Raw genomic sequence first — 26,930 nt, forward strand, 5'->3', positions numbered from 1 at the left:
AGCCCAGGTTCACACGGGCTGGGCTTCTTTTGGCCCATGAACGACCGACCGAATAGAAAAGAACCACACGGATCAGACGTGCGCCCATGAAGAAGGAATTTCGCTTGTCGTCAGACAAAGAAAAAAGAAGAAGAAAATCGTGCGGCCATGAACGAACTCTGGTTCATTTGATTCATTCCATGGCAGACGACGTGGAGCCAACTCTCACATCATGGGCGCCAACTTATTTGTTGACCTTCTTCTTCTCCATAAACCTAGCTGCATTCCTTATATACTCAGCGGCCTACGGTGCAACGATCCACTCTCTCTACCATCTTAATTTGAGTTCATCTATCATCGGCCATGGCGATGTCTGATAATCCGGCGATAGCCATGGCGGCGGCGGCGGCGGCGATGATGGTGTTGATGGCGGCTCGGCTGGCGAGCGCCAACATACCTCCTTCCCAATGGTCGCCTCCTGCTACCACCGGCGGCTACTCCACGTCCGTCTGGATAGATGGCAGCGCCACCTTCTACGGCGACGCCTCTGGACTCGGCGCCGACTTCGGTACATACATTCATGCACAACAGTAAAGATGCATCACTTGTTCCGTTTCTAAATGTAACAAGTTCTACCTTTAATTTGTCCTAAATTAATAAACTTTTTAAATTTTAACCAAGTTCATTAAGAAATTTTATATGTACTTGTTACAACTCTAAATTAGTTTTATTAAATTCATCATGATACACATTTTCGTAGTATACTTATTTGATAATTTAGATGCTAATGTATTTTTCCATAAATTTGGTCAGACTTTAAGAAGTTTGATTTAGGACAATTAAAGCTAGAATTTCTTATATTTAGGAACGGATGCAGTAGAATGCAAATCAACCCATGTCTATACATGTACGTAATGCAGGCGGAGCGTGCGGGTTCAGCGCCAACGACATCGCGTCGCTGTACTCGACGGCGACGGCGGCACTGAGCACGCCATTGTTCGCAGACGGCGACGGGTGCGGGCGGTGCTATGAGCTGCGGTGCGTCAAGTCCCCCTGGTGCAACCCAGGGTCGCCGTCAATCACCGTCACGGGGACCAACCTCTGCCCGCCCAATTGGTACCTCCCCAACGACGACGGTGGCTGGTGCAACCCTCCCCGACAACACTTCGACTTGGCGCCGCCGTCCTTCCTCCGGCTCGCCGCCAGGGTCGCCGGCATCGTGCCCGTGCAGTTCCGGCGGGTGCCGTGCCAGAGGACCGGCGGCGTCCGGTTCTACGTCACCGGGAACCCCTACTGGCTCCTGCTGCACATCATGAACGTTGGCGGCGCTGGTGATGTCTGCCAGGTCGCCGTCAGGATGGTCGGCGGCAATGGCGGGTGGATCACGACGTCCAAGAATTGGGGCAGCACGTTCCAGGCCTTCTCTGCGCTGGACAAGAGCAAGGGGCTCGCCGTTAAGCTAACGACTTGCGGCGACCCTCAGCAAAGCATCGTCGTCGGCGACGCCATTCCGTCGTGGTGGTCCACCGGACTCACCTACCAGGGATCAAACAACTTCTGGTGATCTATCCACCCCCTTCGTCGATCCATGATCCACATTAAACACGTTGGTGATTATACGCGTCTGCACTCAAGATCGAGTTTCTGAATTAATTACACTTGGAGTTGTTGTAATCTCTCCCCGTCTCTCTTTTAATTCATTTTGTTCTTTTAATTATATATATTTTTGTCCCTAAGAGTTGTGTGTAGATATATGTATGCTATATATGTATATCCTTGGCTTCTAAACATTTTTCTAATGGTTTCCGATGCACGTTCTCCTTTTTTAAATTGAGAACCAATTTTTATAACAGTTTTGGGATGCCCAAAACGCCTCATTTTATAAGATTCAGAACGAACAATGGAGAAATAGGACTAGGGATGTCGCCCACTTGCTAATCCAATTGATCTTCGTACCGTCAACTGATATTTAAACATTTTCTCTTAAAAGTCATGCATCGACAGACATTTACCTTACAATATCAGAACATGTTATTCTTTTCGGTGTTTCTTTTTAGGGGAATTCTTTTCGGTGTGGTGACAATATGTGGGCCAACCTCGGGCCGGGATTCATGAAGCTAGCAAAACCCCAAACGTGAGACAGGCCCAGAAAAACGTCATTTCGATCGGCTAACAGTTAATCATTTAACCTCCTTATGGCCCAAAAAGCCTGGTAGCAAAAAACCCAAACTGGCCGCGCGCTGTTTGCTGTTGCGCCTGCCGGTGAGGCTCGTGGAGCTCGCGGCCGGCCGGAGCCCGGAGACGACATTGCCTAGTGATCGAGTCGGTGAAGAACCAACTATGAGTAAATATTTCATCTTCTTTAATTTGATTTGATGTAATACTCCGTACTATGTAACGAGGGTCGATTCAGAAATCAGAAGAACTGCTATGCGAATACTGTGCTACAAATCTTACAATTAATCTGCTATATATGTATGAATTTCCGCCTCTGATCATTTTGGCTTTTGTTTTTCAATTGGAAGGAAGCAATCCTTCTCATCATCATCGGCTCAGGTTAGTTCAAACCGAGCTGCAGATCGAGCGGCTCGTCTGTGACCTCGACATCAACGCCGAACAGCCGGACCCGCCGCCGCCCGGCCATTAACCGCCGCGTGGTCGTGGTCTCGACGTCGTCGAGCGCACGCGAAGCCTCCGCCGCCGCGGCAGCCATCGAACCACCAGAAGCTGAGCCGCGGCGGCGGCAGTCGATGAAGAGGCGGTGGCCGGCGCGGGAGAAGGAGACGGTGTCGCCGGCGGCGAGGCGGCGGTCGCGGACGAAGCCGCTCCATCCTTTCGTCATCACGTAGCTCTGGCTGCTGCCCCAGTACGAGAACCTGAAGCACCACGCCTTTCCCTTGCCGCGGCCGTCCTCGAACCGCAGCAGGGCAGCGCCGCCGCCGGAGCCGGGGACGACGAAGTGGGCCTCGGCGAAGTGCTTCGGCACCACCAGCCGGTTCAGCTTGCCCACGTCGCTCGGCGTCACCACCTTGTCGAACATGTGCTCCCGCACGCCGCCGCAGACGCCATTGCCGCTGCCGCTTACCCCTCCTTCGCCGCCGGTGCTGTTGCTCACACGCGCCGCCGCCGTCAACGCCATTGATGGATCAATTTGCTGCGCAAGCTCAGCTCAACTACTCTAGATTACACCCTGCACAGATGGTGTTTGTGTTTATATATAGAAGAGAAGACCTTTGAATGTTCCGCGCCAAGTCGTCGACCAAGAGTTGACTTTGTGGTGTCCCCAAGTCTACGGCCCACGGTTAATCTCAGCCGTCGGTTCTTAACTCATCGGACGGTCTGCATGCATCGGCCAGCCATCCTAGCCATGCATGCTTGTGTTTCAAGCTACCAAGAAAAATTAATTAAGGGCAGCAACTAAATTAATTACGCACTGGTAAAAAAAAAGGATATAAGTCAAGGAGGTAAATTTCTGGGAAGTGAAGCTGCAGGAACGGGTCCTGGTCAGGTGAACCTAGTTTAAGACAGTGGTTACCTTAAACAAATCAAATGATGCGATCAGTGATCAGAAAAAGAGTAAATTAATTAATCATATATTGAAGAATGAGGATGCAGAAGTCGTGGAACCATCGTCGATGGATGATTGGGACATATGTGCAGATATAGATGATAGATAATTACCATTTGCAGATACAATTAAGCTCAAGTGCACAGTAATTAATTAAGTTTGCCTCACTGGGAAAAGAAATTAAATTAAAGTCTTTGTTACAGGACAAGTGTAATATAATGGACAATATATTGGGCATGTGAACACATGCCAGCTATATATAGAGATTAGAGAGGTATCACAGAATGGTGATCAATTGCTGATTATAATTAATTATGTTGGATGCAAGTAGTCTTAGATTAGCAGTACAACTTACTGGTACTATTATTGGGTTGGAACCAACCAATTAATGCAGGTGAAGAACTAGTCTTTGTATGAAAATATAGGCCAAGAGGGAAGCTAGCATTTGGTGCGTGTATAGGACCAAGTAATACATATCCACTTGATCGAGTAGCTAGCTAGCTAGTTCGTTGTGCATTGCATTTGCATCAATGTATATATGTGATTGATCAATTAGTCAGGTCCCCATTCTGTCAGACGTCCCAATAAAACCACTCTGGATTTGGTCATTTGGAGCAGCTAGCCTGAATGTCAGGGTCGGCACACGCAGTGGTTTCTGATATTGTGCCAGATGGGCATTTCTATTTCAATTCAGAAACGAGTATATCTTTGCTTTTTCTTTGGAGAAACACAAGAAGATCTTCACTAAACAATTCCAACGCGCGTTACATAAAACCCATGAAAAAACTACGAAAAACAACCTGGTTCTTACACAAGTCTCCGGCTTCTTCTTCATTTGCCAGGAGAGTCGTCGGCCCGCTGCCACATGCGAGGTGTTTTAGATAACCTCGTTGTTTTCCTTTCATTGACAGTCGGACGCGGTGCTCCCACCCGAACTGTGCTTGATCATAGCTCTGCCAGTCGACGTGAATGTCCGTCGTCTGCCGAAGAAGTTCACGATTTGTCTGAACACTCGCCTGCGAGGGAGGCGGGAGCGGGCAGCCGGAGAACAAGAAGCCGAGGATCAAGCACCGTTTGGTAAAGCCACGCTTTCTCTAATTTCTTGTGTTTCCTTTGGGTTTCCTCCAATAGCTCACACGCATTCACAAGAAAGGTTAATACATTGACGAGACGAGAGAGGTTAATTTGGAGTACTGGAACTTTCATGGATGGATGTTAGGTAGAGCTAACACAAATTGATCCTCTCCGATGTGTTAGACAAATCGATCGATCGAACAATAAGTTTATATATATACATGTTCAGAGGAAAGGTAGTTTTGATGTTAAAAATAGAGATGTTAGCTACTACTACATGCAACTGCTATGAATATGATGGCAGCTTTGCATGATCACACTGGCCTAAGGTGACGGTATGTGTTATATACCATCCAATTAGTGTGAATAGGGTACACACTGAACGCCATTTAATTTGTATGAACACAGAAGCACATTAGCTATCAGAGGTTGTATGCAGTGCATATTCAGGTCATTCATGGAGTACTAACGAAAACAATTTTTTTCTCAAATTTCATTAAGAAGAAGGCGCAAGAAACACAAATACACAACAAAGGATCCCCAATGGGACTCGAAAAAAGAAAGAAAAAAGAAAAGAACAAGGAAAAAAACTCATCCACTCTGTTGTGCAGTGCATTCAGGTGCTCTGTTCGACCCTATCCACTCTGCATTTGGCAGTAGTAGTAGCCGATCGAAATCGACCTTAATTGGTTATCTCATCTGAGATCGATCTGTCTGAATCCCTCTCCGACCCAAAACCACTATTGTTTTCTGGCGTTGCTTGCCGATATATGAGCATTTCAGTTCAGAAGAGGACTTTCTTTTTTCCTTTGGCAAGAACGAGGACATCCTCGTTACAAAATTCTGACATTACAGATAAGCCATCACAGAATTAACAAAAAAAAACCTTGTTCTTGGAGAATTCTGAACCTCTTCTTCGTCTTTTAATATGTCAGTCGTCGGCCTGCTAGCACATATAGAGGGCTGTCGATCACCTTGTTGTTTTCTTCTTATTGAATGCCGGCCGCGGCGCTGCGACAATTGCTCAATAAGATCTCTCCCACCCGACGTGACTGTCCGTCATCCACTTAAGAATCTAACAACTTGTCTGAACTTTCGCCGACGAGGCACGCAGGCCAAGCTCCGCTCCCATGGCTGCTAGCTAAATCTCTTCTTCCTTTAGTTTTCTGTGTTTCCTTTGGTTTTCCTCCAATACCTCACATACATTGACGGGAAAGGTTAACACATTGACGAGAAAAGTTAATTTGGAGCATTGGAATTTCTTGGATGTTAGGTACGTAGAGCTGACATAAATTGATTCTCTCCGATGTGTTAGTGGACGATCGATCAAGAATCCAGTTTTTATATGTTCAAAGGAAAGGTAGTTTTGATGTTAGCTACTACATGCAAGTGCAATGAAGCTGTGATGGGCAGTTTTGCATGATCCCTGCTCTCACACGCCTAACTAAGGTGTCTATATATGTTACCATCCAATTAGTATGAATAGGCTACATACACTTGGCACCATTTTGTATGAAGGTATAGAATGAATCACAGTACCTGTTCTGTTGAAGTATTTGGCTCTCAAAACCGTAGCACTCAAGTACTTAACAAGCTTTGGCTCCTGTAATACAGGTCTCGTGGGCTACATTCATAACATCGGCTCTTAATTTCAAGCAAATGAAGCAAATTGGGCCGAGTTGACGAGGTTGTGGTGGAGACAAGTGCATTAGGCCCATTAGTAACAGACCGTTATATTGTTCTTCTGAAACGAGTAAATCCAGCAAAATGTGGTAAAATTTATTTTAATTGGTCATCTCATCTCATCAGATCGATCTCCACCAGGAACTGAGCATTAGGTGTCTAATTATACAGTTAGACACTTCTCAACCAGACTCAATGACCAAGCAGTAGTCGCCATTTTTAAGCTACATATCCACTTGATCGAGTAGCTAGCTAGGTCTAGCCTGCCCAACCTAAGACCGCTATGGATTAATTTGGGGATTTCGGCATAGAGAGTGGTTTCTGGTATTGGGGATGGCCATTTCAATTCGGAACTGACAACTCTCTTTCCCTCTATTCTTTTCTTGGAGAAATTGGCTACAGTATACCGTTATTTTGCGACATTTGCTAAAACACACCGTCCGATTGCGTCTTTGTCTAGTACCGTTACAATTCTGTGGTCATTTGCCACAACACATTGCCTGCTCCAAAACGGAAAATTTGACTTTTTCCAGATGAAATTACCATATTACTCTACTAACACGACATGACATTCATACACAGGAAAGTCTGTACTCCTCGTTGAAATGAATTATACTATTTTTTTGTGTATTATATACTCTATCTGAGAAAAGTGGTGTATACAACTTCAGAAAAATATATTCAAGAAGAGAAATATGTAACCAGTATATACCAAGTACCATATACTACTTTTTAGCCGTGCAACTTGACATATTGTTTTGGGACACAAGTATACTTTTCAATCAATCAAAGTATACCAACGAAGAAGTGTGTATCACCAACCAAAGTAGTATATATTGCTTCCGATAGAAGCATTCGCCCGTAATTAAAAGATATAAGGTCCCAATATAATATGTCAAGAAGTTGCAAGCCTGAAAAGTAGTATATAGTGTGTATCACCAACCAAAGCAGTATATACTGCTTCTGATAGAAGCATGTTTTGCTCGTAATTAAAAGATATAGGGGTCCTAATATAATATGTCAAGAAGTTGCAAGTCTGAAAAGTACTATATAGTACGTAGTACATACTTCTTTTGAATTTTTTTAAAGTTGTATACACAACCTTTCTCAGATGGAGTATAGAGAAAGTCAAAAATTTCGTTTTGGAGTCAGCAGTGTGTTGTGGCAAATGACCACGGAATTGTAATGGTACTGGGTAAAGATTTAATCGGACGGTGTGTAAAATAACGGTGTCCTGTAGCCGATTTCCCCTATTTTCTTTTAGGAAAGAACGAGGAGATCTTCATTAAACAACTCCCGCATGACAGAAAACCGCCGATGGCAAAAATAAGAGCTCATCTTTAGAGAACTCTGCATGATCATCTTTGGCCAGCTCGAGTTGACATCACGCTGCCACATATAAGGCACGGTTGATTACCATGCTGTTTTTCTTTCACTGACTGTCGCCAGCCGCGCTGCCACCCGACAATCGCTTGATCAGACCTTTCCAGCCCGACGCGACTGTCCGCCATCTGCCTCAGAAGTTAACAATTTGCCTGAAGCCCCGCTGCCGAGGCAGGCAGACGCTGGCAGCTTGAGAACAAGATGCCAAGCTCTCATGGCTGCTAAGTAAATCCCTGATTTCTCTAGCTTTCTGTGTTCCCTTTGTTTTTCCTCCAATACCTCACACACATTGATGAGAAAATTAAGTTAATTTGGAGTACTGGACTCAATTTCATGCATGGCTGTTAGGTGGAGCTAGCTGACACAAATGGATTCCTCTCTGATGTGTTGGACGATCGACGAATCAGTTTATATATGCTCAAAGGAAAGGTTGGTTTGAATATAAGTTACATATGCTTGCAAACTGTTATGAAGCTGATGGCAGTTTTGCATTCCCTAGCTACTAACACCAAATTAAGGTGACTATATATGTTACCATCCGATAAGTATGAATAGAACACGTACATACACTTGGCACCATTTTGTATGAATCACATTAACGAAATATGCGTGTATGAAACTGATTAAATGTACCGGTTGAAGTATTTTGCTTTCAAAACCCTAGCACTCAACAAGCCTAGCTCCTGTAATACGGGCCTCCTAGTGGGCTACATTCATGACATCACCGGCCTCTCTCAAGTAAATGGAAGCAAATTGGGCCGAGTTGAAGAGGTCGCGGTGGAGACCAAGTGCATTAGGCACATTAGTAACATGCCATTATGTTGTTCTTCACGTACACTGGCCCGCTGGACTCTCAATGCTAGCTTCTTCCTTTGAAGCTATAAAACCGAGCAAAACATTGTTTGTTTATCTTTCTGGAGCGACTAAGCCCAGGAAAATGTGGTAAAGTTGATCTTAAAATAAACATAAATAACCCTTGTGCAGGCATAGCAAGATCTCTTCACAAGCGGTGGCCTCTGGTATTTGCCAATGAGCATTTCAATTCAGAATGGAGAACTTTCTTTTTTCCTTTGCGATAGGAGGAGAAAGAAAACCCATGACAAAACTGAGATAAATAAGATGGTTTTTAGTACCTTCGTCCTTTTTTTACAATAATATATAATGCGATCGATCGCCTTGCTGTGTTTTTTTGTTAGCGCAAGCTGCCAGCGGACAAACGATTTTGGGCTTTTGTTAGCGCAAGGTGCCAGCGAACAAACGTTTTTGGGCTTGGCGGCAGCTGCTCTGCTTCACGCCTTCACCGGAGACGCGGCCGCGAGGAAGCTAGGCTAGCACTAGCTGCGGCTGCTTCTCTCCCTCCGTGCGACCGACGGCGGCGGTTTCTTCTCTGCTTCGACCGGCGGCGGCAGCGGCATCCAACGGCCACAATGTCCCAATCGCAGGCAACTCCCGCTCCAGTGCAAGGCAAGTTTATTTATTTCTTAATTTCTCCTCCCTTTTCTATTCTGTTCTGTACTTGTGTGGGATTTTGGTGAGATTATGTTTTCCTACTTCTGTGATTGATTCGTTCATGCATCATGCCTTTGTATGATTCGTTGATCCTTGGTTGCGTATATGAATATGAATGTGTAGGTTCAGGCATCTCAAAAACCACTGCCTCGGCACAAAATGCACGCTCCTGTTGATTCAGATGACTGACCCTGCCTCTGCTGCCTTCATTTCAGCTTGCTGTAGCCGTAATGTTGTTGGAAACTTTGGAGTTTGGACATTTATCTAGTAGCTATTTGTCCATTCAGAACCTACTAGACCTTGGTTACATCGACGAGTACAAAATTAGTCATCTGAGATCTCCCCCAGGAACTGAGCATATTAAACTGCAGCTCAGTGTAGCTAGATTTAGATTGCGAATGGCCAAGTAATGATTTGCCAGTTTTAGTTCAGTACTATAATCCACTTGATCGAGCACAACTGAATCCATCCACTTATTTGTCGACCACAATCTAGCTAGTACTCAGGTAGTTATGCAGCGCATTCTGGTCATTCTTTTTTGTCGATCGAGAGAGATCATTCATGTAGTAATGAACTAAAAATAAATAACAGGAAATTTCACAGAACCATATCTTTCGTGACAGCGGTCTCACAAAACCACAGTTGTTCCTAACAGTCTCACAAAACCACAACTCTTGGGACAGGAAGTCTCAAAAAACCCTAATCTCGATGATTGGGCGGTTTGATGGTGTTTCTGACGACCCGAGCCCTCAACGTGGCAACAACTGTGGTTTTGTGAGATTGCTAGCAACAACTGTGATTTTGTGAGACTGCTACAAAAAGTGTGGTTTTTTGGTTTTTAACTTGGAATCGACTTCCATTTTGTAGCCGGTCAGTGGCTTCGGGCCAGCCCATTTCCGTGACAGATAGCTATCTGTTGTCTCAGAGTCAGAATGATCTATCAAGACATAAACAAGAAGGAAGAATGCTCTTGTAATTGACTGTCGAGATCGATGCAGAGGCTGGACGGTTTTCCTCCTTTCGAAAAAAATAACTGTTCATTTTGTAGCTGCGAGTTGTTCTTCACTGATAGTCTTAGCTTTGAGTTGATTCTCCAACACACATACAGAAATACACACCCTCGTAATTAAGCAAACACTATATATATGCATGATGCATGTATATATATTGAAAAACAATTTACTCAACCTTGAATACTGATGAAGTAGCTTGATTATGATATGATGATCGATCTAGAAGAGAAGCACCCACGCGAGGTATAGAGGGGCCATCGCCATGACCGAGGATGGCACCTGCGAAGAGAGCGCCGACGCCGCGCCCTTCTCGAACGTCAGCGAGCCGCCGGCAATGTCGTAGATCATGTTGGTGCCCGTCTGCAGCAGGCTGCCGAGGATAGAGCTGAACGGTGCATCTGTCGGCGTCTCCCGCATGGTCAGGCACTGCAGCCCGGTGGGGGTGTGCTTGTAGAAGTAGTTCACCGTGGTGAGCTCCATCGTCGGCGTCGGCGAGCCGTCGAACACCAGCGTCAGCTTCGGGAACGTCAACCCGGCCACGGCCTGCAGGTTGTAGCACAGGTCGAAGACGCCGCCGAACAGCGCCGAGCCGTTGACTTCCTGCGACTTGATCTGGCTCACCAGCGCCCGCCTCACGGCGTAGTAGGCCTCCGGCTGGAGGTAGGTGATATGCAACATTGTGCTGAGGTAAACCCCTCCGGAGTTGCCGTCCGCCGCGACATCGAACGCCCCCGCCGGGATCCCGGTCAGGGCCTGGCCGCCGGGGTCGCCGCTGCCGGAGGACAAATACTTCTCGATCAGAGCTCTTCCGCCTGACCTGACCGCCTTCTTCTTCGCCAACTCTTGGGCATACTTTATCAAGTTCGGCGCCGAGCGGGCAATCACATTTCCTGCCGTGGCCGGGCCCCCCGCCGGCGAAGCCGGCGCCGGCAGCCGGAGAATAATGAGAAGCCAAGCTACCAGCGTCAAGGCAGAAGCACAAGAACCTCTTCTTCTTGCTTGGCGACCCATATTAGCTAGCTACTTGCTCTAATTCTATAATTTACTGCTCGATCGAGATATCAATGATATGAGGACATGAGATATATAGACAGAAGAGTTTATGTTTAGTTTGCCCGGGCTGGCCGGCCGGCGATCGACCTATGTATACAGACATAAAAATCATATGAATTAAAACTCATGATTATATATGGGTATTTACCGGTTGAGGGTTGACTTGACTGACCCACTGCACGCCAAGTCTATCTACATATATATGGTCGACAGATTATATGGATCTAGAGCCGTACGTTGCATCTTCGGGGCCGGGACTGCTCCTTGCCAGAAAAATAAATTTAACGGTTTCAAATTGCACCTTCTCCGGTAGCAGAAATTTAGACGATACTAGCAGGTGTGCCCGCGCGTTGCTACGGGTCAACAAAATCACAAACTATTTGTTTTTATTTTCTGTGTAGGCAACTCATGGTACCGTCGAGGTCGGCATGCGGGTGTGGTGGCGTCGGTTGTAAGACGGGGTAGGAGAAATCGTGAACAAAACTGGAGGAAAAGAAAAATAACGGGCAGTGTTATATTGGTTGTAATTTTAAAGAAGTTAACCCACGGTGGCGACCGTACCATCACCACGAACTCCAATTTAATTTATAACTAGCAGGTGTGTCCGCGCGTTGCTACGGGTCAACAAAATCACAAACTATTTTTTTTAAGTGTAGGCAACTCATGGCGCCGTCGAGGTCGGCATGCGGGTGTGGTGACGTCGGTTGTAAGACGGAGTAGGAGAAATCGTGAAAAAAACTTGAGGAAAAGAAAATAACGAGCAGCGGCATATTGGTTGTAATCTTAACTGGAGAAAAAAAAATAACGAGCAGTGACATAGTGGTTGTAATTTTAACAAAGTTAACCTACGGCGACCGTGACCGTACCACCAACTCCAATTTAATAGATAGTAATAGATAATAAATAATACTACTCCCTCCGTCCATAAAAGGATGTCTCAACTTTGACTAAATTTAAATGCATCTATACACTAAATCATGTCTAGATACATTCAAATTTTGGCAAACTTGAGACATCTTTTGTTGAACGGAGGGAGTAGCAGAGTGCCGTGCGTTGCTACGGAGTAATCTATAAGTGCTCTTTAACGTTAACTATGATGATGCTTTGGGATTCGTGCAAAAATTATCCGGAGAGCACGGAAGCACTCGTCATATATATATATATATATATATCGGGAGGATTACATGAGAGTTACAGATCGTTATAGATTGATGATTCGGTAGTTTAAACAACAACTACTACCGATATCTACTGAAGTTCAAAAATACATGTAAGCTGGACTCCATGTCTCCCGTATCTTTTTTTTTTTAACTGGCATATCTTATCATTCTTTACAGATATTTACACCGCTTCAAACTATTCCATAGATTTTATGCGATCCGGTCAGGTGATGGAAGATCAGTTTCGGCTTCAAATTACATGCATGACTGGTATAGATTTTAACTTTTCAATTGGTTCAGTTCAGCACACCGTCCAGGCGTTCTCCCTCCCGTATTCTCCCCGTTACCCAATTTCCCCATACCCGTGGCTTACCTGAAACTCCATGGTTCCCGCTGGCCGCTGGTTCCTCCTCAAGTGGCCGCCTCCTCCTCCTCCTCCAGCGGACTCCGCCACCGCCACCTCCTTTCCCGCAGACCCGCCGCAGCCGCCTCCTGCTGTGGCCCACGGCGCCGCCATCTTCTACACTGGTCGCTGCCGCAGACTGCTGCTCTTCCCATGGACGCCGTCGCCACCGCTGACTCCTCTTCTAGTAAGGTTTGGTTTTGAAATGCATTGGTATTTTTTGGCAGGCTAGCTAGCAACGGCCTGCTCGTCATGCTCGGGACGCGAGACTGGAGGAGGCGGACTGGCGCGTAACGAGAGGGGCACCGGAAGGAGGGCCGCAGGAGGGAGCGCCGCCGCAGTGGGAAGGGGTGGGATGGTGATGTCGCGATGTAGAGAAGTCGCCGGAGCCGTGCCGCGGTGATCGGGAAGCTCGTCCGTGCCGCCACGTGGGGAGGGATCGATGGGCATGTCGCGTTGCAGGAAACTAAGGAAAGTCGTCGGCGCTGTGCCGCGGGGAGCTCGTCCGCGCCGCCGCGTGGGGAGGGATGGGCATGTCGCGTTGCAGGGAGCCAGGGACGTCGCCGGCGCTCTGCCACGGGGAGCTCGTCAGCGCGACTGGGAGAGACGCTGCCGCGGACGGTTCGGATGCGCGAGGCCTTTTTTTTGCAGGGATCGACAACAGCTAAGCGAAATGTTTTTTTTTCTCGTGCGGGAGTGGCATATCCCTCGTAATTTTGATAAAAAAACCCTACCGCGACGTCCGTACCATCACCGCCAATTCCAATTTAATATATTGTTATATATTGGTTGTAATTTTAACGAAGTTAACCTACGGTGGCGACCGTACCATCATCACCAACTCCAATTTAATATATTGGTATAGATAATTGCACCGTTGTCCAGCCGTACATATATTATTTAGACGATATGCCACGTTGCCATTGCTCCCACCACACAAATTTAACGGTGCACGCACGTACATCTTCAAGTTGCACCAAGAAGACTGGCGATTTCGGGCCTTCTCTAGCATTTGGACGCTAATTGGGCCGAGTTGACGAGCCCGTTTGTCTCTAGACAAGTGCATTAGGCCCATTGGTAACAAAGCATTAATATTTCTACTGTTCTTCATGTTCAGGCCCACTGGCCTCTCAAAGCTAGCTTCTTCCTTTCAATGTCTGGCCACCAAGCCAAGCAAATTTTTGTTTCCTTTTCTTTTTGAACCGAGAACATTTGGTAATTTTGATCTGAAAATAAACATAAGTAGCAACCCTTTGTGCAGGCGTGAAGCTGTCCCTTCTGCATGCAAGCATGTTCATTTTATCTCTTCATTCTTCTCCGGTGCTTCCGGAACCGTCTGGATTAATTTGGTCATGGCAGACAAACACACAGATGGAAGATACTCCCTCCGATCCATATTAGTTGTCGGAATATTACATGTATCTAGACGCTTTTTAGGCATAGATACATTCATATTTAGGTCAATTTGAGACAATTAATATGGATCGGAGAGAGTATATGCTAATTCGATTCCATGGGCATCTGAATCTTTCCTAGAGAGTGTGAGAGATAGCTATAGGATCATCCAGAGAGAGCAAATAACAGAAATATATCTAGACCGAGAGAGTTGTCTGAATCAAGTCGGAATCGTCCTCCTTTGTCTGAATCCTGTGTGACATCGGACAGTCGTTTGTCTGAATTTGTCTGTTCCCTTCAAACAACAAAAAAGAGGAGCATCACTTCCTCCTCATCTCCTTTCAATTCAAATTTCCCGCATTGAAAGAGAGACAAGGAGATCTATATTAAACAATTCCAAACATTACAGAAAACCTATGACGCAAAAAAACAAATCCTTCCAGAATTCCCTATCTTGTTTCACCAGCACGAGTCGATGGTGGTTTGCCGATGTGTCACAAACATTGTGCAGTCGATCACCTTGCTGTTTTTCTTTTTATTGACTGTCGGCCGCGGCGCTGCCATCCGACAATCATTTCGTCAAATCTCTCCCGCCTGAAGTGACCGTCCGTTGTCTGACTAAGACGTTCACAATTTGTCTCAAGCCTCGCCGACGAGGCAGGCAGGCGCCGGCAGCTTGAGAACAAAGCCAAGTTACGAAGGCTGTTTTGTAAAGCTATGCTTTCTTTAGTTTCATGTGTTTCCTTTGATTTTCCTCCAATACCTCACACACGTTGACGAGAAGAGTTAATTTGGAGTGGTAGGTTTTCTTGGCTGTTCGGCAGAGCTGACACAAATTGATCCTATCCGATGTGTTAGACGATCGATCGATCGACCAATCGGTTTGTATATATATGTTCAAAGGAAAGGTAGTTTTGATGTTAGCTCCTACATGCAACTGCTATGAACCTGATGGCAGTTTTGCATGATCTACCATCCAATTAATATGAACAGGGTACACACTTAACGGCCGTTTAATTTGTATGAGAACACAGAATCACATTAACGAAACATGTTATGAAACTAAAGTAAATTTTGAAATAGTTTTGGACCAGCTAAATCGATTAATTAATTTGTCTACTTACATTATTACATATGCGCAATGGAAGCAGCTGAGCACTAGACGAGTACAAAATTAAGCTGGTCGATGAGCATATATGGATCACCGGCCACTTGCTTGGTCACAACTCCAGTGACCTTAATTGGTCATCCGAGATCTTCCCCACAGGAACTTGAGCCTATTAAATTACAGCTACAGCACAATAATTTTCAATGGTCCATTTATCTAGCTAGCAGAAGTTGTTATATGCAGTGCATATTAGTAATTCAGGTCATTCATGCTGAAACACATCATGCAGGGAGCGTCCAAGGACCAACTGATACATATCCACAGCGTTTAATTTCCGGTATTTGCCAATGTGCATTTCCATTCAGAATTGAGGACTTTTTTATTCCATTCTTTACCGGCCTTTTTTTATTCCTTTTGAAAAAGAAGGGGAAGGTTGTTATTAAACGATTCCAAACAGAGACGAGCTATTTTACTCTCGAGCACCCTGCTCCAGCAATCAGCGCCGTCCGGTCACATGCCTCCTGAACGTCCGATTGAGGGTCATGACGACAGCGTGAGAATAGCAAACGGAGAAAAGACTAGTCACCGTTGGCAACGTACTATTGGATTCACAGTTCTTTCTGACGAAACACTGTTGCGATCTGAGAACAGTTCTACGCCGATGCATTCTCAACGCACATAATGCCAAGCGGATCTGAATCCGGCTCCTTGTGAAATAAGACCCTCGTTCTTCTCTATATATTATTTTCCTTTGTCCATTCTCTCTCTCAAGAATATGTTTTCTCTCTACTTGATTTCGTTTTTCTCTATGTACATTGTCTCTCAAGAAAATGTGTTTTCTCTCTCCATTCTCTCTCAAAATCATGTGTTTTGTCTCTATTCGGTTTCTTTTTTTTCTCTCTCTCTATATATCTATTCTCTCTCTAATATGTGTTCTCTCTTTATCTATATATATATATATTCATTATCTCTCAACAATATGCGTTTTCTCTCTATATATATACATATTCGCACTCTCAAGAATATGTGTTTTCTCGCTATATATACATATCCACACTCTCTCAAGAATATGTGTTTTCTCACTATATGTATATATATTCTCTCTCCATAATACTTCCTCCATTTCATAATTCTTGTCGAAATATTACATGTATCTAGACGTATTTTAGGAATAGATACATCCATTTTTAGAAAAATTTGAGACAAGAATTATGGAACAAAGAAAGTATGTGTTTTATCTGTACATACATACATTCTCTTTCCTGTAGCACGGTCTGGCGTACTGTTTTGTGGGTCCGCATACTGATCCGATCGGTGTGCCTACAGCGTGGAGTACTAGTGGAATTTATTGCATATATCTAGACATTTTTTAGGAATAGATATATTTATTTTTAGGTAAATTTGGGACAAGAATTATGTAACGGAAAAATGATTGTTCACTGTGACTCACTGCTGTTCCACGCAGAGTAGCCATATATTTAATTCAATTTGAGACCTTTCTCCTTCCAAGGTGTGGCTTGCGAACGTACAGTGGCTGTGGGGCAGAGGTCCTTTGTACGAAAACGCATCTGTACCCAAGTGAAAAGCGACTGTAGGCAGGCGTTAGTGAGACGCTGGTACTGTGTGCTGCCGTCTGGTCGATCTCACGCGATCTACGGTCAAGACAGATGGAGCAGGGTGCTAGAGAGCAAACGAACTTTTTCCTTCCAAATATCACAGAGAACTCAGCCACGGACACTAGCAAAAGAACCCGTGTGATTCTACGAAACAATGGAAAGTGTATCAAGCACGAGCCGGTGGAGGCGAAGTCTGGACATTGATTTTTGATTGGGTTGATTTTTATACTGAGATTGATACCGAGAGTTTTTTTTGGGTTCGGATTGATTTCCATACTGAGATGAATACGAAGAATTTTGGATTTCATGCTAAGAAGATTGATTTATTTAGGACTGTTCGTATTATGTTGCGACAAATTTGGACCATACGATAACTTTCGGTAAATCTAAATAGTGGAATTTATGCTACTGAGATCGTGAATAAGGCGGGAGGGAAAAAAAATAAGGGGCAGTGACATATTGATTGTAATTGTAATTTTAACGAAGTTGACCGACCAACGCCGACCAACGACGTCCATCCATCACCACCGATTCCAATTTAATATATTGTAATAGATACGAAAAAAATCATCTTTCACCAGCATTAGTCGACGGCACGTCAGAATGTTGCTTTCCTTTTATTGACAGTCCGCCGTGGCGCTGCCGCCCGACAATCGCTTCATCAGAGCTCTCCGACCGGACGTCTGCCTAAGAAGTAGACGGCAATCTGTCTGAATCCCCGCAGGAAGGCAGTCGCAGGCAGACGGAGAAGAAGAAGCCAATCTTTCATGGCTGCTTGGAAAAGCTGTGTTTGCTTTGGTTTTCCTCCAATACCTCAGCCACATCGACGAGAAAGGTTATTTTGGGGGAGTAATTGGATGCCGCAAATTTGATTCATTCCGATGTGTTAGACGATCGGCAAATTAGTATTTATATGTTGAAAGGGAAGGTGGTTTTGATATAAGCTGCTACATGCAACTGCTATGAACCTGATGGCAGTTTTGATACCTACTCACACCTAATCAAGGTGACTATATATGTTACCATCAAATTAGTATGAATTGGGTACCTACACTTTGCGCCATTTTGTATGAATCACATTAACAATATATGCATGCATGTTAATCTAATTAAAGTACCTGTTGAAGTATTTTAGCCATCAACAAGTCTGGCTTTGGCTGTGTGCATTTTTTACGCAGAAGCCGGGAGTTTGATTATTTTTTTGTATCGTTCGATACGCCGTTGGGATCAATAAAAAATTTCATTTTCAAAAGAAAACAAAACAACATCTCTAAAGCAAACTGGACCTGGCCCTATTTGTTTGGGCTTCTGCTTCAGCATTTGGTGCTTTTAGCAATCTCAAAAGCACTTTTCCCGTTTACACATGAAACTGAGAAGCACCTCAGCTTCATGTGTAAACGGGAGAAGTGCTTTTGAGATTGTTGATGATGTCCGGAGGTGTTTTTCAGCTTCATGTGTAAACGGGGGAAGTGTTTTTGAGATTGCTGATTGCTAGAAGTACCAAAAGTTAAAGTAGAAGGCCAAACAAACAGGGCCTTAGTTTACGAGGCCGTGGTCGAGACAAAGTCTCCTGTAATACAGGCCTCGTAGGCTAGATCAGCCTCTCTAAAGCAGACTGGGCCTAGTTTACGAGGCCTTGGTCGAGACAAAGTGCATTTGTAACAGCCCATCTGCATACAAAGCAAGTCTCTTACTTGTTCTCTCTAGTGCTCATGAAACCATCTGGATTACTCATACCAACAACATAATTCGATTCTTTGGACATCTGATATGTCCTAGAGAATGCTACAAAATCCAGGCCGTTGTGCATTTCATTTGCATCAATATATACATGTACTTTCCTCCATTCATACATCTTTGTCGTGGTTTTAGTTCAAATTTGAACTAAAACGATGACAAGAATTTAGAACACTAATTAGTTGACCAAAAAATGTCATTAGTCAGGTCAGGTTCTAACCTGGCCGACCCAAAACCACTATGGATTTAGGGATTTCGTCACACATGGTGGTTTCTGGTATTGCGAATGTGGGCATTTCAATTCAAAACTGAAAATTGTCTTTCTGCTCTATTGGGAAAGAACAAGGAGATCCTTGGTGAAACAACTCCAGCATGACACAAAAGCTAGCAATAATAAGAAAAACAATCTGATCATCTTTAGACAACTCTCCATCTTCATCTTTCGCCAGCACGAGTCGACGACACGCTGCCACATATACGGCACAGTTGATCACGATGATGTTATCTCTCTCGAGGCCTAATTCAATACAACCTCCCTCCCAAACTCAGAAGAGTAGGATGGTATTTTCACGTTTTTTCTTCTACTTCCTTTTGCTCTCCTTTTGCCTAATCTTTTTCATTCTTCTGCCTCCTTCCTCTCTTGCAAAGTATCTGCAGCCTAAAGTATTATTTCGACAACCCCATCGGAGAGATTGTGCAAAATTGTGTCTACTATGAAGGTGTGAAATTTTGTCACGATCCGACAGTGAAATCTCCGGCCAACTCCAAAACACCAAGTGTTGTTCGGATTCCTCGCGGCCGTTCGTCACAGCATAAATGTCTGACTTGTTCGCATGTTTCCTGTTGATCCAATCAATATTTCGAAGATCCCTTCGGTGAGATTGTGCGGAATTTTGTTTACTACCATAGTGTAAAATTTCGTCGCGATCCAATAATGGAATCTCCAGAAAACTTGAAAACTCCGAGTGTTGTTTGAATTTCTCGCGCCCCTGTGAGACAGCACAAACATCCAAATTGTTCTCATGTTCCCCGCTGCCTCAAGAAATATATAGACGATCCCTTCGGTGAGATTGTGCGTAATTTTGTGTACCACTACAATGTGAAATTTCGTCGTGATCCAACAGTGAAATCTCCGGAAAATTGCAAAACACCGAGCGTTGTTTGAATTTCTCACAGCCGTGCGGGACAGCACAAACGTCTGACTTGTTTGCATGTTTCCCGCTTGCTAAAGAAGTATTTCGCTGATCTCTTCGGTGGGATTGTGCGGAATTGTGTCTACTACAAGATCGTGAAATTTCGTCGCGATCCAATGGTGCAATCTCCGGTAAAATCAAAAACACTTAGTGTTGTTAGGAGTCAGACGAAAAGAAAAGAAGAAAATATTAATTAATGACCATCATGCTATTTTTTATGAAGAGGTACGGAGTGATCTGGATCGTTTTTGTGTTTTCGTTGGAGGAGAAAGGGGGTGTATTGAATCAGAAGTCATCTCTTTATGCACTGTCAGTCGCGGTGCTGCCAACCGACAATGGGGCTTCGTCGGAGCTCTCCAGCACGACGCGGCTACCCGCCGTCTGCCTAGCAAGCTAAACATTCTTGCAAAGCCCCGCCGACGAGGTAGCCGGAGAACAAGACCCGGAGGTGCGATTGCTCATAGGTAAAGCCGTGCTTCCTGTAGTTTTCTGTGTTTCCTTTGGTTTTCCTTCAATACCTCACACACATTGAAAAAATAGAAAAGTTACTTGGAGTACTGGACTTAATTTCATGCATGGCTGACACCTCTCTAGTGTGTTGGACGATCGATCGACCAATCAGGTTTTATATGTTCAGAGAAAAAAGGTACTTTTGATATTAGCTATACTACATGCAAATGCTATGAACTTGATGGCAGTTTTGCATGATCCCTGCTTGATCACACCCAAGGTCCAAAACTCTTCATATATAGGTAGATTATAGGCCCATTGGTATCAGAACGTTATATTGCTCTTCATGTACAGACCCATGCATGACTCTCAATGCTCCTTCAACCCCTTGAATGCCTGGCCGCCAAACGAAGCAGATTATTTTGTGTGTCTTTTAAGCGGGTAAACCAGGAAAAAATTGGTAAATTTTATCTGAAAATAAACACAAGCAACAACCCTTGTGCAGGCATGAAGTTGTCCCTTCTGCAAGCATCTTCCTTTTCTCTCTTAGAATTCTGCTCTGGTGCTTCTGAAACCATCTGAATCAATCTGGTCATGCCAAACACAATTGGCAGATACTACTGGACTAAATTCGAATTCCATGGACATCTGAATCTGTCCCTCTAGAGATAGCTACACCTACATGATCCTCCACACAGAGAGAAAATATCAGAAAGATATCTTGAATCAATTGGAATCATCCTGATCCTTTGTCTGAATCCTGTGTGAGAGCCTGAAAGGACAGTCTTTTGTCTGAATTTGCTTGTTCCCTCCAAAACCAAAGAAAGAGGGGCACCACTTGTCTGAATCCTCTGCCTTCCACTCATCCATCTCCCCTATCTTCTTCTTCTTCTTCCTCCTTAACCTCCCCTTCTTCTTCTTCCACACAGCTCAGTCAGTCCCAGCTGCTTCTTGATCCCTCTTCCTCACTCACCGCCGCCATGGCCGCCGTCACGGCCGCCGCTGTCTCCCTCCGCTCCTCAACTACCACGCCCTCCTGCTCCTCCAAGGCCGCCGCCGCCTCGCCGTCTCACTCCCACTGCGGCTTCCCAAGAACCGCCGCCGCTGGCCGCCGCCATGGCCTGCGAATCAGGGCGCAGGCGGTCTCCACGGACGCATCCGCGCCGCCGGAACCGGTGAAGGAGAAGAAGGTGTCGAAGAAGCAGGAGGAAGGCGTGGTGACGAACAAGTACCGGCCCAAGGAGCCGTACGTGGGCAAGTGCCTGCTCAACACCAAGATCACGGCGGACGACGCGCCGGGGGAGACGTGGCACATGGTGTTCGCCACCGACGGCGAGGTGCCCTACAAGGAAGGCCAGTCCATCGGCGTCGTCGCCGACGGGCTCGACAAGAACGGCAAGCCCCACAAGCTCAGGCTCTACTCCATCGCCTCCAGCGCCCTCGGCGACTTCGGCGACTCAAAGACCGTAAGTTCATCTTCTTAACCCCCGGCGCCATTGATTGGATCGATCGAGCTCGATTCGATAAAATCCTGCTCTTTGTATGATCTCTGCAGGTCTCGCTGTGCGTCAAGCGGCTCGTTTACACCAACGATCAGGGGGAGGTCGTCAAGGGCGTCTGCTCCAATTTCTTATGTGAGTTCTTCTTGTAGTTCCCTTTGCTCTTGCTCTGCTCCCAAGATGACAGCTTTGCATTATCAGTTCTGCTAGAGTTCAGAGTTCAGAGTGCCCTGCCCAGTCAAATTTTCAGTTCAGGCTTTGCAGATCAGAACCTGCTTGTGTCTTTCTTGTGCTAGTGTTTTTCTTGCATGGGACCCAACAAATTTGACCTGGGTTATATCCATTTATTAGCAGTAATTATGGATATAAGCATTTCAATTTTTACAATTTGGTATATCATCTCACAGTTTAGCATTATTCAGTTCTGAAGAGTGTGCTAGTGTTCAGACTTCAGAGTGCTCAGTTCAAGCTTGAAATGATCAGAATTTGGTGTGTGTGTGTTTCTTTTTCTGGTGATTGTCGCTTAACGGGATCACCAACTAGTAGCATTTGGATATAATCATTTAAATTTACAATTTTGGTACCTAGCATCTCGCTGACATGCTTTTTACAATGCTAATGCAGGCGACCTGAAGCCTGGCGCTGATGTCAACATAACAGGACCTGTAGGCAAAGAAATGCTCATGCCCAAAGACCCTAATGCTACTATTATCATGGTAAGATTGAGATCCATGGTTCACCGATTCATCCATTTAGAGTTTAGGGTTTTAGGCCATGCTCATGCCCAAAGCTGACGGCTAACTAAAAATGTATTATTTTTTTAACTGTCGACCACGCCAATTGCTTGCAGCTTGCGACAGGGACCGGTATTGCGCCGTTCCGGTCTTTCTTGTGGAAGATGTTCTTTGAGAAGTATGAGGACTACAAGGTATGATCCTAATATTGTTGCTGCACCACTTTCATCTAGTACTGCAATACACCATGCATGTTTCCAAATAGACTACTTGTGTGAACAAAAACCTGAATCAACTATGTGTGGATTCTTTGCAGTTCAATGGCCTGGGATGGCTCTTCTTGGGAGTCCCAACCAGCAGTTCTTTGCTCTACAAGGAGGTCAGAACATCGATCATCTCCCGCCGTCTCCATGAGTCTTTCCCAAGTTCTACTTCCTTATTTCTATGTAACACTGAATAAATTACTTTGCTTGGTTGCATTGCAATTGTGAACATCAGGAGTTCGGCAAGATGAAGGCTAAGGCGCCGGAGAACTTCCGGGTCGACTACGCCATCAGCAGAGAGGAGACCAACGCCGAAGGGCAGAAGATGTACATTCAGACAAAGATGGCCGAGTACAAGGATGAGCTGTGGGAGCTTCTGAAGAAGGACAACACCTATGTCTACATGTGTGGACTAAAAGGCATGGAGAAGGGTATCGATGAAATCATGATACCATTGGCTGCAAAAGAAGGTAAAATATTTATATATATCCTGCCGAATCCTTTTTTATCCAGTAATTGGAGCAACTCTCTCTTTTTTTGTCATTGCAAATGGTTCTTACTTTTGTTGCATTGTTTCGATGTTAGGAATCGACTGGTTGGATTACAGGAAGCAACTGAAGAAGAGCGAGCAATGGAACGTCGAAGTCTACTAATTCTTGTGATCTTATTCCCAATATTTTCCTGTGCATATGTTGCGCATGCCTATTCGTGCGATCAAGATGTAACGTATATAAAGTAGATAAAGGTGTACCTCTGGTATTTCTGTCATGTTGGTTTATTCCAAGTTTCATATATACACTACTACTTCTGTCAGTTGATTGGTCAGCAAAATAAAAAGAACTATTCATGTCTTCTCGAGATTACCAACAGTGTTTCACTCCAAAAATTGTCATGTATAATAACTCTTACATGATTGCAGTTAAAGATATGCACTTCTCCAAAAAAAAAAAGTGCAGAACATACATGGTGATGGCAGTATTACATCTTTGCCTCTGATGTCGCTATCGGGTTTTGATTCAGACCATCTATCCATTTAACCTACTGTCGTTTGGATTAGAACCTAAACAGCTCCATGAATGGTATAATGGATCTTACATGAGAAACAAGTAAGATTTGGACAAGACAACTTATTGCTGCATTCGTTGTTAAACACCCAATCAATTGGGGGGCTGCATGTGTCTCTGTCTTTCAGTCTTGAGTCATGGCTGCTGCACTTGCACTTGCTGCAGTTGCAATTCCTGCTTCTCCTTGTCATCTTGATCAGCTTTTGGAGCCTGTTGCTGCTGCTGTTGTTTCAAGGCCTCCTGCCTCTTGCCCCACAGCAGCAGATACAGCCCGCCAATCACAAACACTGATCCCAGCACACTGCAATTTGCATTTTGAACACACACATAAAATTCAGGTGCTAATCTGAATCTGGATGACTGACTGACAAAATGTGTCTGAATCTTCTGAAACTCTTAATCTCAGTGTCTGAAAACTCTCTGAACCTGAATCTGTGGCAGAATGTTTACCTTCCGAGGTAGAGCTGTTCATGGAGGACGGTGAAGTCGATGATGGAGACGATGATCTGCACGACGGGGATGAAGGCGGCGACGAACACCGGGCCCCGCTTCTCGATGCACCATGTCAGCAGCACGAACGACACGCCGCAGCCGACCACGCCCTGAAACCAAAATCCCAATCAAATTGGAATCAAATTCAGATCCCAATTTGAATGAATTCAAATCCAACATAACTGAACCAAACGATTAATGGAGAAGAAGTTGAGAGAGGTTCAGAATGTCGTACGGCGTAGAGGACGGTGAGGATCTGGAACTTGCTGGTGATGGTCCAGGCGGCGAGGCTGCGGCGGGCGACGAGGCCGACGGCGGCGACCTGGAGGAAGCTGAGCGCTGACACGAAGGCGTTGCAGGAGTACACATGCGGGTACTTCTTGCTGAGCCGGCCGTGGACGAGGAACCAGCAGGAGAGGCACACGCAGTTGCCCAGGATGGCCACCGTGCCCAGCGTCCACTGCGCGTTCCCGTGCGCCGGCGCCGGAGAAGAAGAAGAAGAAGAAGAAGAAGGATGGAAGCCGGCGGACTGGATGTGGGTGATGGGCACGCCCTTGTAGAAGGTGAGCACCATGGCGCCGCCGAGGGAGACGAGCGTGCCGATGAGCTTGGAGACGCCCGGCGTGGTGGCGAGGCGGAGCGACTCGGAGCGCGTGGCGACCGCGAGGAGGAAGGTGAGCACGGGCGCCACGTTGGAGAAGGCCGCCACGAAGGTCGCCGTCGTGTACCTCAGCGCGATGAAGATCATGTACTGCCGCAACGCAGCCCTGAGAAGCCATCGCCATTAGCAAGAATTAACCAAGAAACAGAGGAACAGAATTCTTATGAACTCTTAGCTTGATAGATTTCATAAAAAAATTACCCGAGAGCGGCGCTGACGAAGAGGTAGGCGAAGATCTCGAGCGTCATCTTGGGCCTCGACTTGCTGCAAAGAATTAAAGAAACGATCATCGATCATTTACAGGATCATCTCGAATCAAACAAGAAATGATGAACAGGGGACAGAGCTTGATGATCCATGAATGAATGAATGAAGAAGAAGAACCTCTCTCTGAAGTATGCGATGGGGCCGAGGAAGAGGGCGGCGGTGAGCTGCTGGAGCGTGACGAGCACGAGCGGGTCCATGCCGCCGTCCATGGCCACCTTCACCAGCGTCACCATCACCGCCGCCACCATGTTCAGCGCCACCATCACCAACACCGGCACCACCCCGCCGCCCGTCACCGCCATCACGATCAATCAATCAATCTCTCTGATAAATCCGGGCGGCCGAGCAAGCAAGCAAACGTCAGTCGGTTACTCTTCTGGCGGCCGCGATACGAAGAAGAAGAAGGAACAAGAAGACGAGTTGACGAAGATATATAGACGCCGAGGATGAAGATGATATCCTGCCGACTGATGAGGAAAGGAAGAATCGTTTCAGGTAACGCGCACACGCACGCACAGCCTTTAATGGCTCTATCTTTTTCTTCTTTCTTTTCAATGCCTTCTTCTCAACCGATCCTAAGAAAATGATGTGTCGGAGAATCGATCGATCCGTTGCAACTGCACACTGGTCACTGCTATCTCTCTATACGTACAGATAGACACTGCAGCCAGCAACAGCACTGAAGAACTGTATAGATCGATCACCAGGAAAAAGGAATTGTTGCAGCCACCAACTGAATCTTTTCCTTCTTTCTTTCTCTCTCAACAAAGGCAGGTCACAAAAGAAAGCTAGTAGCTCTTTAATTCTCCCCCATCTCAATTACATAAGGCCAACACGGAATTTTGTGCTATACACACCAGGCTTTGATCAGCTACCTGACAAAAAAAATACTTGGCATATGTGTATAAAAGTTATATACATGTCGTTGGGGAAAAAGTTATCTCACTTGTGCATCACAATTACCTCGTGCTGCTATATATCTGGAAGGAGAGAGAGTGTAATCTCTCTCATTTTTTTGGATAATTGTAGTGTTGGGTACGTATATGTATGTGTCATCGGTTCGCAATGACGCGCGTTTCGACCCATGTTGGCGGCGGTAGTAAGGTAGCGCTAACGTCCAGCCGGCATTTGTGATAGGTCAGCATTCTCTCGGACTGAGCCATGTGAGATTTGTGCATGTTTAGTTGGAGGAGATAGAGAGAAAGAAGACGAAAAGATAAGGTCATCTTTTGTTTCTTGGTGATTATTTTGGTTATCCTGACTATGCTTTAAAAGGTTGACTGTTTTTGGTTCCATTCTTTCTTATTTTGTCACGCATATGTAAGTTCCTGTTTACTCTCGGTGGGTCATGCATTATTGCGAGTAACAACTAACAAGTTGAAGTAGTAATTTTGTTCCTCGCATTCATGCAAACATTGACTGTTATGGAAGGCGTGAAGAGATAAACCTGATCGTATAAATGGGAGTAGTTATTGTTATCTAGCTTATCTAGATTACCTCTTTTGACATGATGAAAACGTTGTCTAATCCTCTTTTGAAGTTTAATGATGTAGTACTCTTTTATGAAAACTAATCAGGATCAAACATTATTACGGGAAAATCGATATGAATTATCGTTATTTATTG

The 26,930-nt window shown here is 45.3% G+C and overlaps 5 protein-coding genes across 5 annotated transcripts; 2 read left to right on the top strand and 3 right to left on the bottom strand.

Annotated features, from left to right (window-relative positions):
• The first annotated feature begins 275 nt into the window (after nt 1–275).
• LOC100838352 (expansin-A17) lies at nt 276–1,792 on the top strand. The gene is made up of 2 exons (XM_003561181.4): nt 276–547; nt 900–1,792. Exons 1-2 carry the CDS (start codon nt 343–345, stop codon nt 1,541–1,543), a joined length of 849 nt encoding a protein of 282 aa, XP_003561229.1. The 5' UTR covers nt 276–342; the 3' UTR covers nt 1,544–1,792.
• Nucleotides 1,793–2,413: 621 nt separating this feature from the next.
• LOC104582267 (B3 domain-containing protein Os06g0107800) lies at nt 2,414–3,129 on the bottom strand. The gene has a single exon (XM_014896278.2). It carries the CDS (start codon nt 3,116–3,118, stop codon nt 2,537–2,539), a length of 582 nt encoding a protein of 193 aa, XP_014751764.1. The 5' UTR covers nt 3,119–3,129; the 3' UTR covers nt 2,414–2,536.
• Nucleotides 3,130–10,193: 7,064 nt separating this feature from the next.
• LOC100838654 (protein ASPARTIC PROTEASE IN GUARD CELL 1) lies at nt 10,194–11,379 on the bottom strand. The gene has a single exon (XM_003561182.4). The coding sequence runs from the start codon at nt 11,218–11,220 to the stop codon at nt 10,429–10,431; it is 792 nt and encodes a 263-aa protein (XP_003561230.1). The 5' UTR covers nt 11,221–11,379; the 3' UTR covers nt 10,194–10,428.
• Nucleotides 11,380–21,170: 9,791 nt separating this feature from the next.
• LOC100844703 (ferredoxin--NADP reductase, leaf isozyme 1, chloroplastic) lies at nt 21,171–23,672 on the top strand. The gene is made up of 7 exons (XM_003557215.4): nt 21,171–21,790; nt 21,880–21,958; nt 22,448–22,539; nt 22,674–22,751; nt 22,874–22,936; nt 23,056–23,290; nt 23,406–23,672. The coding sequence occupies exons 1-7, from the start codon at nt 21,305–21,307 to the stop codon at nt 23,471–23,473; spliced, it is 1,101 nt and encodes a 366-aa protein (XP_003557263.1). The 5' UTR covers nt 21,171–21,304; the 3' UTR covers nt 23,474–23,672.
• LOC100838961 (WAT1-related protein At4g01440) lies at nt 23,670–25,969 on the bottom strand. Its single transcript, XM_003561183.4, has 5 exons — nt 25,422–25,969; nt 25,239–25,301; nt 24,612–25,143; nt 24,335–24,486; nt 23,670–24,185 (listed from the first exon to the last, which is right to left on the bottom strand). The coding sequence occupies exons 1-5, from the start codon at nt 25,604–25,606 to the stop codon at nt 24,020–24,022; spliced, it is 1,098 nt and encodes a 365-aa protein (XP_003561231.2). The 5' UTR covers nt 25,607–25,969; the 3' UTR covers nt 23,670–24,019.
• Nucleotides 25,970–26,930: the final 961 nt, after the last annotated feature.

This window comes from Brachypodium distachyon, chromosome 1, assembly GCF_000005505.3.
Source record: "Brachypodium distachyon strain Bd21 chromosome 1, Brachypodium_distachyon_v3.0, whole genome shotgun sequence".
Taxonomy (NCBI): domain Eukaryota; kingdom Viridiplantae; phylum Streptophyta; class Magnoliopsida; order Poales; family Poaceae; genus Brachypodium; species Brachypodium distachyon.

Bases quoted from the DNA above. Each gene is read 5' to 3' on its own strand.
- LOC104582267 (XM_014896278.2), bottom strand. From the start codon at position 3,118: ATGGCGTTGACGGCGGCGGCGCGTGTGAGCAACAGCACCGGCGGCGAA.
- LOC100838961 (XM_003561183.4), bottom strand. From the start codon at position 25,606: ATGGCGGTGACGGGCGGCGGGGTGGTGCCGGTGTTGGTGATGGTGGCG. The intron at 25,144-25,238 runs GTAATTTTTTTA...ATGGCTTCTCAG, and splicing joins TTCGTCAGCGCCGCTCTCGG to GGCTGCGTTGCGGCAGTACA. The intron at 24,487-24,611 runs GTACGACATTCT...TTTTGGTTTCAG, and splicing joins TCCTCACCGTCCTCTACGCC to GGCGTGGTCGGCTGCGGCGT.
- LOC100838352 (XM_003561181.4), top strand. From the start codon at position 343: ATGGCGATGTCTGATAATCCGGCGATAGCCATGGCGGCGGCGGCGGCG. The intron at 548-899 runs GTACATACATTC...TACGTAATGCAG, and splicing joins TGGACTCGGCGCCGACTTCG to GCGGAGCGTGCGGGTTCAGC.
- LOC100838654 (XM_003561182.4), bottom strand. From the start codon at position 11,220: ATGGGTCGCCAAGCAAGAAGAAGAGGTTCTTGTGCTTCTGCCTTGACG.
- LOC100844703 (XM_003557215.4), top strand. From the start codon at position 21,305: ATGGCCGCCGTCACGGCCGCCGCTGTCTCCCTCCGCTCCTCAACTACC. The intron at 21,959-22,447 runs GTGAGTTCTTCT...ATGCTAATGCAG, and splicing joins CGTCTGCTCCAATTTCTTAT to GCGACCTGAAGCCTGGCGCT. The intron at 22,540-22,673 runs GTAAGATTGAGA...AATTGCTTGCAG, and splicing joins CTAATGCTACTATTATCATG to CTTGCGACAGGGACCGGTAT.